The sequence below is a fragment of the Saccopteryx bilineata genome, chromosome 4, assembly GCF_036850765.1.
Source record: "Saccopteryx bilineata isolate mSacBil1 chromosome 4, mSacBil1_pri_phased_curated, whole genome shotgun sequence".
NCBI lineage: Eukaryota > Metazoa > Chordata > Mammalia > Chiroptera > Emballonuridae > Saccopteryx > Saccopteryx bilineata.
Window position 1 is genome coordinate 30,394,856 of NC_089493.1, and position 18,221 is coordinate 30,413,076.

Consider the following 18,221-nt stretch of genomic DNA (forward strand, 5'->3'; position numbering starts at 1 on the left):
AGTATTCATAGAACAATTCTGAGAAACAGCATTAAAACAGAGAAAAATGAGTATATTCAACTAGAACTATGTTTTAAAAATCTTATAACTGTATTAACCAATGTAACCCCAATAAACTTAACTTTAAAAATCTTAGGGAAAAAGGTAGAGAAATAAGGAGTAATTATTCTCTATTAAATTTCATATAATTTTGAGACTACAAGTTTTTATAAAATTTTAGCAAAATAGAGGAGTGGGCAGAAGTAGGTTTACTGTTGCAATTACATAGAAGTTTATTCTTGTATTATTACTTATTAATTATAGTATTATTTTCAATAGGAACAACTGTAAACCTACTTTTGCCCACTCCTATATTTTAGCACAAATAATTAACAACCCTGGATTACTTATAATGATGCTATCAATAGTTTTTCCTAATAAAAAAGATAAAATTGGCTTTCAAATGTTTTATTTTACTTACTTATAGTCTCGCTCCCAGAATTTCACAGGTCGAACATATGAAGTGATAAATATCGCACTTCCCAGAAAGGGGTTCAGTGGCGTAGAAAAGAAGGCCGACACAGCAGCCTGAATAAACAGCATGGCTGAATCTATGGGGAAACTGGTTAAGGACCTTCACATCCATCTGAGCGAGCGAGTGTGCGCAGGTGTGCACACACACACAGACACATATAAATCTCACAAGCGTTGCAATTATAGTAAATAGAAAAACAATGTCCATAACAATACAGAAAAAGGTGCCACTACACAGTGTAAGGGGGTAGAAGAGACAAGCTAGAAAGTAAAGCTTGCATGGTGCTCTGACGAGACCTAAAAATTTGCTAACATGGATTTGACAAAAGCCCATATGTCACTTGTGCGTACAGAAGCTCGGATTTAATTTTCCGAAGATAAAACTAAAACTTACAGATACAAAAAGTTCTATATTTCAATATCGGCGTGGTCACTAACCTCTCTTTTTATTTAGAAAATCCTTCTAAGAAATGATGAGAATAGAAGATTTTGGACATAAAATTTAATTACAATCATATCATTATGAAAAATATTTTGTATCTTCATTTAAAAATATTTCTAAATACATTTTGTATTTATTGAAAACTCCTTATTTATCAGAATGATCTAAGAGTTAAGTTATATAATGTCTAATCACTGGGGTGTATACCTGAAACTAATATATAATTAATATTGTATATATCAACTGTTAACAACAACAAAAAAAAGATTAAAAAAATGCCTGGACTTTAACACTCATATATGATATATAAACGTAAAATTTTAAATCAGCATTACTTAATTATAAAGCCTTAATATTTTTCTCATGTTCAGATGATCTGTGGGCCACAGATGTTAATACAAGTTAAATAATCAAAGTAAGTATAGGCCTGCATTCAAAGAACTGCAAATTTTTAATAAGGTATCACATAGTAACCTATATTCTATGCCTGTGAAAGGTCATACCTACAAACCAACACTCTAATCAAGGATCGGACTGCCCTTTCTCATAGACCTTTAACTGGAAGGATACGGGGCACGGCAAAGGGCTGAGCAAAAGCATGGAAGGCAGAGCCCCAGGTGATCTGCCATGGGGCAATGTAAGTGTACACAAACTGCAGTTTATAAAGGAGTTCCCAAAGCTGCAGGAGGAAAAGAAAAACAATCAGTACAAAGAACATCGGATATTTGAAAACAAAACACCTCTAAAATGTTTTTTCTACCTAGTAGGGCAAGGTATTGACTATTTGCCATTTGTATAAAAGGATAAGATACACCCTGGCCGGTTGGCTCAGTGGTAGAGCGTCGGCCTGGCGTGCGGGGGACCCAGGTTCGATTCCCAGCCAGGGCACATAGGAGAAGCACCCATTTGCTTCTCCACCCCCACCCCCTCCTTCCTCTCTGTCTCTCTCTTCCCCTCCCGCAGCCAAGGCTCCATTGGAGCAAGGATGACCCGGGCGCTGGGGATGGCTCCTTGGCCTCTGCCCCAGGCGCTAGAGTGGCTCTGGTCGCGGCAGAGCATCGCCCCCTGGTGGGCAGAGCGTCACCCCTGGTGGGCGAGCCGGGTGGATCCTGGTCGGGCGCATGCGGGAGTCTGTCTGACTGTCTCTCCCCGTTTCCAGCTTCAGAAATATACCAAAAAAAAAAAAAAAAAAAAAAAAAAGATAAGATACATTGCCAAAACACCTTATATCATTAGGTAAAGACAGCTAGCTGATTCATGGATTGTGTTTCTTCTGTTTAAGAAATTCTATGTCATCCACTGGCTATATTACTACTAGAACAACCAAAATAAAGAAAGGTAGGAAATCTCGATGTCTGTAATGCTTAAGTAATACATATATATTTTGATTCTAAGACATTTCCCTTAAATGTTAGTACTCTGGAAACTGAGTATGTTTTAAATGCAGTGTCAAAAGTAATTTCAAAGCAGCCAGGAAGGGCACAAAGGTGTAATACAGTTGTTACTGCTTGTTCGCCTAAAACTTTAGTAGTGTACATTAGGCATCTGTATATAATCTCAATTGTTATTGCAAATGGAAACAAAATATATATATATTTTTTTAATTAATTAATTTTTTTAAGTTGAGAGGAGGGGAGATAGTGAGGCAGACTCCTTCATGAGCCCTGACCAGGATCCACCTGGCAACACTGTCTTGGGACACTATTTTTAGCACCTGATATATGGACCAAATGAGCTATCTCAGTGCCCGGGGGCCATGCTGGAACCAACTGAGCCACTCACTGCGGGAGAGGAAGAGGGAGAGAAGGGGGGGAGGTGAGGGAGAGAAGCAGATGTTCACTTCTCCTGTGCGCTCTGACCAGGAATCAAACCTGGGACGTCCATATATGATGGCTGACACTCTATCCTCTGAGCCACCAGCCAAGGCTCACTTCTAAATCTTATTTAAATTAGGCTCCATTTTGCTGTTGAACATGTCTTCAACACTGAAACAAAATTAGTATAAATGCCCAAGAGTGCCTCTACATGCTAGGCAGTATAAGGCCCAATTCTCAAAACAGGTCACAGAATCTAAAAAGCATGTAGTTCTGACTGATTCAGTGCCATAATTCATGAACCAAATACTCCATATGTAAATCATTTAACCAATTTGCAATGAACCTGTTTAACTTCCAATTTAAAAAGAAATAACATTCAACCAATTAGAAAACGCAGATAAACCCATAAATTATGCTGGCGATTTTTTGGTACTAATGTGATCAAGATGACAGGAAGTAAAAGTAAGATGCCATTATAACTGCTTAAAAGCAGTGATTCAGAAAACTCTCTAGATTCTAAATGTAAAATGAACTGTACTTAAATTTTAACTGTAATTTTGAAGAAAAGATAATACACAATTACATGGCTAAGTTCTTAGTGGTTAAAAATATTCTGGTATAGCCTGACCAGGCAATGGAGCAATGGATAGAGTGTTGGACTGGGATGTGGAGGACCCAGGTTCAGAACCCTGAGGTTGCCAGCTTGAGCGTGGGATTATCTGATTTGAGCAAGGCTCACCACCTTGAACCCATGGTCGCTGGCTTCAGCAAAGGGTGACTTAGTCTGCTGTAGCTCCCCAGTCAGGGTACATATGAGAATGCAATCAATGAACTAAGGTGCCGCAATGAAGAATTGATGCTTCTCATCTCTTTCCCTTCCTGTCTGTCTGTCCCTATATGTCTCTCTCTGTCTCTGTCAAATAACAGAGAAAAAAATTTTGGTACATATTCAGAGTAATTTTTTCTTTACAGGTGATTAAATCAATAATGCATTCTACAATGATATCTTTAAAAATCTACCGAGCCCTCGCCGGTTGGCTCAGTGGTAGAGCGTCGGCCTGGCGTGCAAGAGTCCCGGGTTCGATTCCTGGCCAGGGCACACAGGAGAAGCACCCATCTGCTTCTCCACCCCTCCCCCTCTCCTTCCTCTCTGTCTCTCTCTTCCCCTACCGCAGCCAAGGCTCCATTGGAGCAAAGTTGGCCCAGGCGCTGAGGATGGCTCCATGGCCTCTGCCTCAGGCGCTAGAATGGCTCTGGTTGCAACAGAGCGACGGCCCAGATGGGCAGAGCATCGCCCCCTGGTGGGCATGCCGGGTGGATCCTGGTCGGGTGCATGCAGGAGTCTATCTGACTGCCTCCCTGTTTCCAACTTCAGAAAAATACACACACACACACACACACACACACACACACACACACAATCTACCTGAAAAGATCCTTTGACTATTACTTGCTTTTATGATCACTGTTAAGGTCTATCAAGTAACCACATAAAATGTAAACTCCTTAAGGGCAGAGCACTCTCTGTCTTGTTCACTGATGCAGCCTCAGCATCTGGAACAGTCTGGAACATGGTATGCTCTCAAAAACAATCTGCTTAACAAATGAAAGCAGTAAGAAAATCTAAACTAATACAAGTATAGTGACTTTATTTCTAGGATTGTTTAGTTTATATTTTACTGCAACTTTCACTTTTTTTCCAACCAGTGCACTAAGATACAATACAATTTCCAATCTAACTATTGAAATTTGTGGGTGGGAAACCACACGCTTCTTTTAACAAACAACTCTCTGATTAACTTTCTGGTTTCCTCCTTTGGTTAACCATGCTCACTAGAAGAGAAAGCAAATAATAAAAATGCATAAAAATTAGTAATTGAACAAATATAATACTGAAATATTTTAGAAGTTATCACAGTATTTAGCATAATATTTTGAAGTTGATCCTCACTAAAACCTTGTTCAGATTAACAGTTTTTAATTTGTATTGTTCCCATCTTAGGTCAGATCTCTGTCCCATCTAAATGACTGGGACCGTCTCTCAAGCTGTTCTCCATGCATGCAGGTTCTCTCTTCCCCAGTTCACCCCAACTGGGGCTGCCCCAGCTAAATTTCCTAAAATTGAGCTTTCCCTGTGTTTTGTAGCTGCTCATATGCTTCAGTTCTTTTACCTATCAAATGGAGTAGTATGTCCAAGTCCTTTGTATGTGGTCAGAGTTAACATGAAATCTAACCTCTATTTCATTTACAAATACTCTGACTGCACAACTGACTTCATTTAGAAAGGTAGTGAGGTTCAGCAGAAAGGTTCCTGGAATGGTACACAGAAGACCCAGATTTTACGCTCTCACTTGTAAAAGGACTAAAAGCACCTCTCTTATGGTTAAATACCAAATTTTAGAAGCATTCTGTAAACATCAGAGCATTCTGCAAATGTCCCTATCAAACTAATTCTGGATTGGATTGCTCCCACATGGCCTCACTATACCAGCTTCGATCAGCCATCAGGTTATTTCCTCTCTCCATCAATCCAGTAGCCCACAGCCCAGTTCAATTATTACCATGTCTATTTCAGAAATAATCCAAAAACCACACCCCCTTTTGGAAGATCTTATTATTTAAAAATAGATCCTTATTAGTGTTTCTCTACTGTTTCCATATAAATTAACCTTATCTTCCAAGCTATTGCAAGAAAAATGTCTTAAGGATCACTGACTAGCATTATGTAGGGATTCTACCATGCTCTTAAATAACTGGTTAAATGAAGAAAAATATTACTTAAAAGACAATGCCATGCAATGCAAGGGTAATCCTACTAAACAGCATAGTACTCAGGGAGACACATTTTATAGAGAGGGCTATTCCTTTCAGTGATGAATTACCTTGTTGAAGAGTATGGACATGAAGAAGAGATCCAACAGCATGGTTTCTGAAAACGCCTCATAGTCAATTTTGAAAAAGAGCACAGTAAAGATGACTGTGACGTACTGATATGTGGGGCTGCTGAAAGAGGAGCGCAGCAACTTCAGACCGGCAATGGTGATCATTAAAGCACCCAGTCTGTACCAGAGAGAAAGCACAGCTCATTGACCGATGGCTAGAAACCTGAGATAATCTGCTAACTGCAGAAAATTCACCATTTCATTAACTAAGCTTATAGATCTGTATCTATCTATATAGCTAGATATATAATTTAACTTCTAAAATTATTTACATAGCTAAGCAAATCACATCCTTATAATAAACTACTATAATATTCCTTTTTAATAATTTGTATGATGATTCTTATCCTTTATATAAATTACCTTAATAAGTTAACAGTATTGGAATTCTGACATTTGATTCTCCCGTTCCTCAATATTTCTATTGCTTTAACATTAACTGCATTTAGTACATAAATAACATATTAACACTTATCCAACAAAATGTACCCAGGCTAGTGGGTAGGCCTATGTAATAACTATACATATATGGTCTTATTTACACAAGAATAATGATTTCCCAAGCTTACCATCTAATATCAAACAATAACCTTATTTAATAAATGTCCTCTCATAAAATATAAATATCAATCGACAATGACATGTCTGGAGTAGTGAAATGCCAAGAGCACAAACAAGTGTTGAGAAAAGGGAAGTCAAAGACAAAATTTCATCTGGGTTTTCAATCTCACAGTGCCAGGCACCAAAAAGACACTCAGCAATTACTTGTTACTTGATGAATTACTTTGGGACATAGTTAGGACTGTCCCCAGTAGTCCAACTTAGATTACAGGAGCATTGTCTGACCTGTGGTGATACATGGATAAAGCACTGACCTGGAATGCTGGGGTTGCTCGTTCAAAACCCCAGGCTTGCCTGGTCAAACCATATACGAGCTTTCTGCTCCTCTCCCCCCTTCTATAAATATCAATAAATTTTATTTTAAAAATCTTAAAAAAAAAATTAAGAGAATTAGAGAAGCTTTATACTTACTCTGTATCCAGTTTCTTTGGACTAGCAATTGTCTCTGCACTGCTACTAAGTTCATTAAGAACAATCAATGGATAGATGATATTTTTCTCCATAAAAAGAAGCCACACATGAAGTTTCTCAAACCACATCATAGTGGCTGCATCTAACAAGGGAATATAAACCAAGAAGACCACATCATCTAATGTAAAAAACAGTCTGGCAATGTGACAAGGCAGGAAAATCTTACAACTCAAATCCAGCTCTACTATAAATGTAAAAAATCCAGTACTTCAATCAACTTCTATGACTTAAGACATAACCAACTTTGCAAATTTGTTGTGACTTAAATTTAGATAAAATTTATTTTAAATTTTAATACTTTAAACCTCAGATTTTAAGCATAACTACTTTCTTACTTATGCCAAAAGAAGATTACTTAGACTGCTCTTTGTTTATAAAATGCTAAGACACATAGACACACCTGTGCATATGTGTACACATGTTATAAGACATACATTTCAGGAGAGATGTGAAAGTATGTTTTTGATTCACTTTGTAAGTCATTTTCATTGCCAATAATAGTTTTTCCAATACTTTAATACTAATTCATTAGGCAGAATGTGTAGGATAAACTGTAAGATTTAAAATAAGTTTCTCTGGCTATATGAAAACAAAGTCACCAGGCTTCAAGAAGTTCTATAATGAGTATTTTTCTTTCAGCTGCTAAAATCAGTAGAAAGGGGAAAATCAACTTTGCTAATACCTAGTACTTTCAAGAAGTCAACAATGTTATGTTGATTCAAAATTTGTAAGAATTTAGACTAAATGTTTTGTTAAGATAAAAAATAAAAAATATGATTGATGATTTACTCTAATGAAAATTGCACTTTAAAACAAACCAGATATACTTGTTATCATTCACATATGAAAGCAAAACTGATAGTTTATCATAAAAAAAAAAAAACGTCATTCTAAGTTATTTACTTGATGGTTAAGAATGGACCAGTAAAGATTCTTACAGGGTTTTATATCATTTTCCCTTATTAAAAATGCACGTATTTTGCAAAAGTCTGCACAGTGCTATTACTGCAACCTACGCATTTTTACACAGGTTGCAATGTGTTTATTTAATTCTTTTTCCAGGATCAAACTGGTGATCACGATTACAGTACCAGCATGCTCTAAGCAATTTTACTAAAGGCCTAGGAAATTTGCTTTGAAAATGCAAAGTCAAGTCTGGTATAGAACCTGACCAGTGCTGGCACAGTAGATAAGAGTGTTGACCCAGGATGCAAGGACCTCAGTTCAAAACCCTGAGGTGACCAGCTTGAGCACAGGATCATTGACATCAGTGGTAGTCAACCTGGTCCCTACCACCCACTAGTGGGCGTTCCAGCTTTCATGGTGGGCGGTATAGCGGAGCAACCAAAGTATCAACATAAATAAAAAAAATAGATTTAACTCTAGTAAGTTGTTTTATAGATTTATTCTGCCAAACTTAGCGAAAATCCGACATAAAGTACTAGGTAAGTAATTATTATTATATGCTTTAACTTGCTGTAACTCTGCTTTATAATTTTTTTAATTTTTTAAAATTTTTATTTTATTTATTCATTTTAGAGAGGAGAGAGAGAGGGAGAGAGACAGGGGGGAGGAGCTGGAAGCATCAACTCCCATATGTGCCTTGACCAGGCAAGCCCAAGGTTTCGAAAAAGCGACCTCAGCATTTCTAGGTCGACGCTTTATCCACTGCGCCACCACAGGTCAGGCTGCTTTATAAATTTTATAAAGTAAAGTGACTTCTCTACTTTATAAATCACCATTACTGTGGAATCAGTGGGCGGTTGGAAAATTTTACTACTAACAGAGATACAAAAGTGGGCGGTAGGTATAAAAAGGTTGACTACCCCTGATTGACATGATCCCAAGGTCGCTGGCTTGAACCCAAAGGTTCCTGGCTTGAAGTTCAAGGTCACTGGCTTGAGCAAGGGCATCACTGGCTCAGCCTGAGCCCCCCAGTCAAGGCACATATGAGAAGTAATCAATGAACAATAAAAGTGAAGTAACCAGGAGGTAATAATGCTTCTTACTCTCTCTCTGCTCCCCCCTAAAAGATTGATATAAAATTTCTAAAGCAGAGGTCCCCAAACTACAGCCCGCGGGCTGCATGCGGCCCCCTGAGGCCATTTATCCGGCCCCCATTGCACTTTCGGAAGGGGCACCTCTTTCATTGGTGGTCAGTGAGAGGAACATAGTCCCCATTGAAATACTGGTCAGTTTGTTGATTTAAATTTACTTGTTCTTTATTTTAAATATTGTATTTGTTCCCCTTTTGTTTTTTTACTTTAAAATAAGATATGTGCAGTGTGCATAGGGATTTGTTCATAGTTTTTTTTATAGTCCGCCCTCCAATGGTCTGAGTGACAGTGAACTGGCCCCCTGTGTAAAAAGTTTGGGGGCCCTGGCCGGTTGGCTCAGCAGTAGAGCGTCAGCCTGGCGTGCGGGGGACCCTGGTTCGATTCCCGGCCAGGGCACATAGGAGAAGCGACCATTTGCTTCTCCACGTCCCCCCCCCCTTCCTCTCTGTCTCTCTCTTCCCCTCCCACAGCCAAGGCTCCATTGGAGCAAAGATGGCCCGGGCGCTGGGGATGGCTCCTTGGCCTCTGCCCCAGGCGCTAGAGTGGCTCTGGTTGCGGCAGAGCATCGCCCCCTGGTGGGCAGAGCGTCGCCCCTGGTGGGCGTGCCGGGTGGATCCCGGTCGGGCGTATGCGGGAGTCTGTCTGACTGTCTCTCCCTGTTTCCAGCTTCAGAAAAATACAAAAAAAAAAAAAAAAAGTTTGGGGACCCCTGTTCTAAAGCTTTAAAGTTCTCTAGAGAAGACAATATATATTCAAACAACTGAGAAATTTCCTCTATAGTAATTTACTAACTGAAAAAATATTTGAGGACAATAACATTGGCTTGTTTAATCACTAGTGTGCAATAAATGAAACTTTTGGTATTTTCCTAAAATTGGGAATACTACAGGTCATGGGATCAACAGGACTAAATAGTAAAAACAGGAAAGAAAGTCAGGGTGTAAAGAGGCAAGCACGAAGCTTCAAAGTACTGGCCTTCTGTGGAGTCATTTTATACTTTATCCCAAACCTAAACAAATAACAGCAGTTACTAATGTTTTAACTTCTTTTTACCAAACCAACTCTTTTATACCCCTCTACAGTAGGGCATAGGGCCTCTGGTGGAAACAGGAACAAACACCTTTCTACTGTCCCTAAGCTTTGAGTTAAAATATTTCAAATAGGAGCGCTAAAGAGGTTTGTGTTGCCGGCATATGACAAGGAAGATGAAAGAAGTGAGTACACACTGGAAAGAGAAGTCACACACACACACAGAAGGATATGTCAGTGAGGTCTGCAGAGGACAATTTAGAGAAGGAAAAAGAAAGTTTTATTCTGTGGGAAACTGGCATTACAGCACTGATATTTGTCCTTCAACTAAAATTAAAGCATTCTGCAAAAAATCTGACTCATTACAGCCTCAAACCTAAGAATAAGAAACATAGCCAAGGACCTGGCCAGGTAGCTTGGTTGGCTAGAGCGACACCCTGATACGCCAAGGTTTCGAGTTTGATCCCCAGTCAGGGCACATACAAGAACCAACCAATGAGTGCAAGAATAAGTGGAACAACAAAATGATGTTTCTCTCTCTTTCTCTCCCTTCCGCTCTCTCTCTAAAATCAATTTAAAAAGAGAGAAAAAAACATAGCCAATGTGTTACTTATTTAACTGTCCTCTGTAACAGAAGAGAGAAAACTGACAGTATTAAAAAGGGCATTTCTGAATACTCACTCCGGACTTCATACTGGCTGTACTCCGCCGTCTTCAGCAGCGGGTGAGAGAAGCAGTGCCACGGCAGCTGCTTGCGGACTTGCGGCAGCACGTAATGCGTCACAAAACCGACAAAGCCGACCAGCGCGTACAACACATACTTGAGAGCAGGCTAAAAGAAGAATATGGTTTAGAAAATTAACAGTGATTCTGAGACCCATAGGAGAACTTCTAATCTGTTTTCAACATTCCATTTGATAATGGAGAACAGTAAAGTCGATTTTAAATTACTGTTAACACATTTAATTCTAGAGTTAACATTTCTACATTATGTAGCTTTGCTGATTAAGTCAGCTATGGAAGTTAGTGGTTGTTCCGCTATTATAAACATTTTAAAATGTGTTTACTACTTTCTAGGGTATCTAACACTATCATATAATGAGAGAGAGGCCTGAAGTGTACTGCTTGCTACTCTGAGAATGTTCTATGAGACTTGCAGAGCAATGTACTAAATTATTGTATCTAGTAGAGATGAAGGACATGAGGTAAATTAAACTGTAAGTCTGAGCGAAGAGCAGACTAGGATAAGAGAAATTCTTTTGTCTTCATATGGTACGTCATTAGAAGAGAGTTCTTATGCGTGACTAAATTCACAAAAGAGGAAATCAAGTACCATCACTTCAAATATGCAAGTTAGAAGTCACATATTTAGAAATCCTAAAACCTCTTGGACATGAACAGGCCTCCATCTGAGCCCTGAAAACACACTAGGCCTGACTCAGCTTGCGAGTATTCAAGAATTAACAGTTCAAATTGGAAAAGAAGGAAAACAGGCAAAAATGTTAAACAAAATGAAATAATATAACCTATGCTTCTGACCAAATAGAATAACAGTGATTCACTCTCCTACATGAAACAACCAAAACAGAATAAATACATGAATCAAATACACTACACATAAGGACATAAACAGTGACCACTGAGAGAAAGGAGACAGAGGAGGTGGGTGCCAGGACTGTCCCAGCTGACTGCCCTGAGGAGTTTCCGGGGTGCAGTGCAGGGAGGGAACCATGCAGAGCCCGGTAACCAAGCTGACAGGATGGCACATGACACAAGAGCCTGGAGAGACGAAGGCCACTTGAGTTCACCACATCCGACAGCACACAAAGAGAAAAACTAAAGGTCTGCAGAGGGTTGGTCCCTTGAGTATTCAGGGACTGAGCAGAAGTATGTGAGGAAGTCCCAGGAGCCCAGGGAAAGAATCACACAAGAAAGGATGAGAGGTGAGTACCCAGCACTCACACGGGGCCAGGAACAGGGCCTGCTCCCAGAGCCAGCCTAGAAGAGCTCAGGGTTCCCAGGGCCCTGGCCAGAGTACAAAGGCTGTAGCCCCAGTAGGGGTGTATCAACCCTACACTCAATATAGCCTGGTTTCACTTAACAAATCTTAAAGACAAGGGCCAAAAGAATCAGACTGTTAACAAGTAACTTAACAGTGCCAAAAAGTAAAAGTCAAGAATGTTTCTAGAAATATAAAAATATCCAATACTCAACAAGTTAAAATTTATAAAACTTGGCATCCAATCAAAATACCAAACACTCAAAGATATCATGGGCCAGATAACTATGGCCCATGAGGGGGGAAAAATCAATTAATCAAAACCAACCTGCAGTGGCAAAGTTAGAATTAGGAGAAAATGACTTAAGGAAGTAAGAATTAAATTCCCTACGCTCAAAAATTAAGTAGAGGCATGGGAGAACTAAAAAAACAACAAACACTTAAGTTTGATAAAAATGATAATTCTGAGATGAAAAACACACCAGACGGATTAATGGCAGATTACACCACACAGAAAGATTAGTGAAGGTGATGGCATAGCAGTGGAAAATATTCAAAACTAAAATCCACACAAAACAGAATTAAAATGGAGTGAGTATCAGTGAACTATGGGACAACTTTAAGAGGTCTAGGATACCTGTCAGTGAAGTCCATGAGGTGGGGTGTGGGTGGGTGTGGGTGTGGGGGTGTGGGGTTAGAAAGAGAGGGACAGAAGAAACATTTGAAGTAACAGAGGCCAAAATTTTTCAAATCTGATGACCACTAGACAGAGTCAATGTAACCCCAAGCACAAAAACATGAAGAGTACGTGATGCTACAGTACAAACTGACGCCCTGGGGATGGAACCAAGGAGCCGCCCCCACACCTACACCTGAGGGACAGGATGAGGTTCTAGACGAACAGTGGGAGAGAACAAGACTGAGGGTTTCATATATTCCAGCAATATGAATAAACAATACAATCAAATAAGAAACGAGCCCAGATATATTTTCTCCCAACCAAAAGGACTAAGGAGTCTTTACCTGCAATACTGTGAACACTGTGCTTACATGAATAGCAAAGTACAGCACTCCAATTACAAGGCACACCACCAGGTCAGACTGCAAACGTTCACTCTGTGAAACAAAACACAAGGATCAAGCAATTCATAGTATAAAGCTTTTAAAAAACATATTTCCTTCATTCTCAACTGGGAAATAGTTTAAAACAATTTTCCACTGATCCTTTTCATGGGCACTTCTGGATATTCCTTAGCTACAAGCCTTATTTTCTTCCTTAACTGCCTCGTATTTTGGTTTGAGACTATAATACCAAAGAAATTAACTTTACTCATCTAGTGCCACACACTATATAACATATCAGAACGTCTCTTATAATGAAGCTCTGTATTTCCCCCCCAACCGCCTGTTAAGTTTCATGGGAAAAAGAAATGAGGTACTAAAGTTACTGTATCATTTTACAGGGTATATCCTTTTGGATAACTAACTTATATTTTCATTAATCTTTTAAAATGTTGAAACCATGCATATGTTCTATTTAACTTACTGGATTTTGGTTCTTTTAGTGGTTGTAGTAAAAACCAAAAGCCCCATAATATCTCTGGTTGCTGGCTCACCCTGAGGTGTACACTTTGAAGCTAGATTCAGAAGTATTCTACACTCCAGTTAACATTAAATGTCCTTTGCACATGGAAATTAAAGTCAGAAAAAACTGTTTAAATTGTATCTTGATGCAATTCTGTATTTCTAAAGTTTTCTAAAGAATATGTGAACAGCTCAAGTTCACTGAAGGTAAATATTGTGCCTAATTCAAGACTGATATATATGTCAGTCTTTTCACAAATGAAAAAAATCTAAAATATTAACTTAGAAAAAGAATTTATGTTTTGTTCCATAAGGCAGATATGAACCTACAGAATTTATTTTTCAAATAATCACTAAAGAAATGAAGAAGGCAACATTGAGATTCACTAAATTAGAAAAAACTGTACTATATTAACTTCAGTATATTAAATCAGTCCAGGTTATTGTTCTCTCCTTCAACCAGAAAAATAAACACACACAGACACACTTTTCAGACTACCCTTGAGAAATAAAACACAATGAGAGACCAGCGATGACTTACAAGGACACAGTTTTTATCAATAAAATCAATAACAACAAACTCTATGTATTGTGCATCTTACAAATTCCAGTTTAAACTGAGAAGGTTTAAGAATTCTATAAACAATCAAATGACTTCATTTCACCTGATCTAAAAGTAAATGTTTAGCATACTGTTCGATGTAGAAACCAAGATCAAGAAATGAGCATTTCTTGAACATTTTTAAATAACGGCAATCAACAATGTATAACCAGCCTGACCAGGTGGTGGCACAGGGGAAAGAGTGTCAGACTGGGATGAGAGGACCCAGGTTCGAGACCCCAAGGTCGCCAGCTTGAGTGCAGGCTCATCTGGCTTGAGCAAGGCTCACCAGCTTGAGCCCAAGGTTGCTGGCTTGAGCAAGGGGTCACTCAGTCTGCTGTAATCCCTCCTTCCCCCACCGGTCAAGGCACATATGAGAAAGCAATCAATGAGAAACTAAGATGCCACAACAAAGAATTGATGCTTCTCATCTCTCTCCCTTCTGGTCTGTCTGTCTCTATCTGTCCTTCTCTCTGTCTCTGTCACAAAAACAAAAACAATGTATAACTAATATATACATATAACTTCATGTATAGTTATACAGCTATACATTTTCCCCTCAGTATTAAAGGCCTTCAAAAGTGTTCATTATGTAACATGATGAATTGTCTAAAATTTAAGCCTTTCAAAGTGATTCTAAGAAGCTTAAACTTACAACAGAATTTCTAAGTTTTTCAGGCAGTGGATCTTTTACTTCAGAGAGAGGGTCTTCTGGATTTTTCTCTTCTGTTTTTGGAAAAATCTTAGATTGCATCAAAGAGCTTTATATTTAAAAAAAGAAAGAGAGAAAGTAATTAATATAAAAATACACATATAACCTGAAAAATAGTACTTCCAGGGGCAAATAAAGTTCATGGTAAAAAACCAAGTGATCCAAGCAAATGATATTATTCTAAAAAAGCTTAAGGTGCCATAAATAATTAGAAATGCCAACTTATTTAAATATCTTTAATTCAATAACAACTGAGTTCACTTACAAAAGTACTGAAGGATCACTGCTCTGTCGGCTGAGATGATAGGATACTGCCACTAACAAACCACAGAAAATGGAGAAAAGGACTGGAATATGCTGGCCGTCCCAAGAATCCTGTTGGGGTAAGATGTGATAGAATACTATGCTTCTAAGTTATGATCTATGATAGAATCTTATATGTCAATATTTCAGAGAAAGTTAACTAAACTCAACAAAAACTTTTAACTATATTAATTTCACTTTATTCCAGATAAATTTAAATTTATTATTTCCCAATGAGTTCGAATCTAGCCTCTAGATTATCTTCAGATTTCAGTTGGTACTACAGCTCTGTTTATACACTGGGAATAACACATTTGCTTCTGATGATGCTGCTGTCAATCCCTTTCAGATTTAAAGTAATCTTAAGCTTACAGTAAACTATGTTATCCATTTTGAAGAACAAAATAACTTGGTATAGTAAACTTTGTTTTAAATTTCATGGGGTGACATCAATCAATAAGAGTGCACTGGTCTCAGATAAACATCTCTATCACATTTGAACTGTTGACTGCATTGTGTGCCCATCACCCAAACTCAGACCATTTTCTGTCACCATATATTTGTCCCTCTACTCCCCTCCCTCTCCCACCTCCCCTTGGTAACCATTTCACTTTTATCTACATCCACGAGTCTCAGTTTAAAGATTTTATTTATCGATTTTAGAGAGAAGGGGGAGGGGGGGAGAGAGAGAGAGAGGGAGAGAGAGAGAGCAAGGCACAGAGGAGGAGCGGGAAGTATCCACTCATAGTTGCTTCTCGTATGTGCTTTGACAGGACAAGCCTAGGATTTCGAACCAGTGATCACAGCATTCCAGTCCTTTTAACCCTATTATTCTCTGTCTTGTAATAATCATAAAAATAATAACAACAGGGTTCGAGGGCTGTTTAAGATACATTTATAATTTTTGTATTTATAATTTGGTGAGGATATTTTTAAAAGGGAGCTCAAAAGGCTCATCCAGATCCCTATAAGCCAATAATAACATTACATTTCAGTGCATTAATTTTTACTAGAATGTATCTTAAATTGCAGTCTTTGAACTTGTTCTCGTAAGTTTTACAAAGTCTTGAATATGAACACTGGTTACATATATTCTTAACTAGAAATCTTAAAATTAATTTCATATTCTGTTATTATCATGCCCACCACTATCCCAGACTAGCCTAGGTTTTAATAATCTGTTTCTAATATTAATCTCTGATTATTGCATGGTAAATACTTTTTTCTTAATAATGGTTAACCATGAAGTTGCTTCTAAATTCAAAGTAAATGAGCATGAGAATAACGTTCAACATATGAAGATCATGAAAATTCATGTTAATGGGGCACAATGAAAAAAAAATCATTATTAATCAATTTAAAACAGTCTTTAGAAAAACAGCCTTAGAGACAAAACACTACAACACCTTGCTTACCTTCAGAGCACCATAACACAGCCCATACAGGAGGGCTACCGCCACAATGCTACAGACAAAACTGTAGAGTGCCGCGAGCAGGCTTGTAGTGGCTAGACAGGAAAGGAAAAAAGATAACGTTTTATAAACATGGATGGGGGAAAACATCTTAAAAGGACACTGAAAAGTATTTAAAATGGTATATTGGCTATAATTAAATCTTTTCATTTGATTTTTTAAAAATTTAGTTTCTGCTTCCTGTGCTTTCAAAGAATTTTGAAATAACAAAGATTTATTATCCACAATTTTAGATACAACATAAAATATACTGCTCACAAAAATTAGGAGCTATTTCAAAATGAATATGAAGCAATAAAATATCCCCTAATTTTTGTGAGCAGTGAACATTATTTACACATGGCAAAATAACTCATGCCTATATAAGCGTCAACAATTTATCTTCCTATATTTACGAAAGTATGGGGAAACAAAGCTTGCTGAAGGCCTGAAAAGGAACTGGAGACATATAGCACTCAATGAAAGACATTGGTTTATGTAAACAGAACTTGTGCTACCCACAGAAGTACCCTGTATATTTCCATGTGTTTAATTCTCACAAGAAAGAACAGATCTGATTATCAACAATAACAACAAAAAACAGATCCAATGGGATGACTAGTATTAAGGAATGGGGGATGGCTAAGATAGCTAGCCTTTTTTTAAATAATTTTTTAAATTTATTTATGCATTTTAGAGAGGAGAGAGAGAGAGAGAGAAACAGGGGAGGAGCAGGAAGTTTTAACTCCCATATGTGCCTTGACCAGACAAGTACAGGGTTTTGAACCAGCGACCTCAGTGTTCCAGGTTGATGCCTTTATCCACTGCGCCACCACAGGTCAGACAGCCTTTATTTTTTAAATATGGGTAACAGATTTTCTTAATGGTAATTTTAGATGGTTACCACAAAAGATAACTACAGGAAAAAATTTTCCTTAGGAGATATTAAAAAATAGCACCTTGCACAAGTCTGTAAATCAAAATGACAAAGCCCACTGTTATAAATAACCTACATGAAACCCTCTTCATAGTACTATTATTTAATTACTATAGCACCTGAGCACCTGTAATGGTCATTATCTACGAAACTGTCTTCTACCCATAAAGCTATTCTGAAGACCACCCCAGTCTTAATTCACACCCCTTCCAAAAAGTTTTCAAACCATTTAAGAGGTCTAGCTACATAGCAACATAAAAAAGACCTAGTTTCTATTTAAAATTTATGTCACAGAATCAGCAGAGAGAATTTCAATGCATATATCTGGAAAACAAATGAGAACTACAAATGTGACCTAGGAGTAGAAAGGGACCGTAAAGTTACAGTAATTTCTTCCCTTTTGTATCATTTCTCTAGTTGTACACATATCTTTCAGTAAAATTTTAAATGGTTAAACCAAGTAAGGGTATATTTTAACCACGGTGGTTGCCCATAGAGTTATTTTCAAGGTATACAAATCATCTCTATTCCAGTGTAATACTGGTCTTAGTTATTTTGAAAATGAAATATACATATAATAGGGAATACACCTGTAAGTTTTTAAACTCATATGCACACAGTCTACTTTAAAAACAGAGGTATTTCTAACAAGCTTATTTAGTAAAATGCTTTTAATAAAAGCATTCTGATTTTGGTGTCCCTGTTTTGAAGCTAAAGCACTAAAACCAAATACATAGACAAA

The 18,221-nt window shown here is 37.9% G+C and overlaps 1 protein-coding gene across 5 annotated transcripts in view; it reads right to left on the reverse strand.

Moving 5' to 3' along the window:
- The window catches only part of PCNX1 (pecanex 1), a 168,107-nt gene that overhangs the window by 38,414 nt on the left and 111,472 nt on the right, over window positions 1-18,221 (reverse strand). For all 5 annotated transcript variants that reach the window (XM_066274510.1, XM_066274509.1, XM_066274506.1 and 2 more), the window contains 9 exons: window positions 16,507-16,598; window positions 15,054-15,163; window positions 14,732-14,837; window positions 12,915-13,007; window positions 10,574-10,724; window positions 6,747-6,888; window positions 5,655-5,832; window positions 1,526-1,634; window positions 461-590 (listed from right to left, as the gene is read on the reverse strand). In XM_066274510.1, coding sequence (XP_066130607.1) covers window positions 461-590; window positions 1,526-1,634; window positions 5,655-5,832; window positions 6,747-6,888; window positions 10,574-10,724; window positions 12,915-13,007; window positions 14,732-14,837; window positions 15,054-15,163; window positions 16,507-16,598 — 1,111 coding nt within the window. The remainder of the gene's footprint in view (window positions 1-460; window positions 591-1,525; window positions 1,635-5,654; window positions 5,833-6,746; window positions 6,889-10,573; window positions 10,725-12,914; window positions 13,008-14,731; window positions 14,838-15,053; window positions 15,164-16,506; window positions 16,599-18,221) is intronic.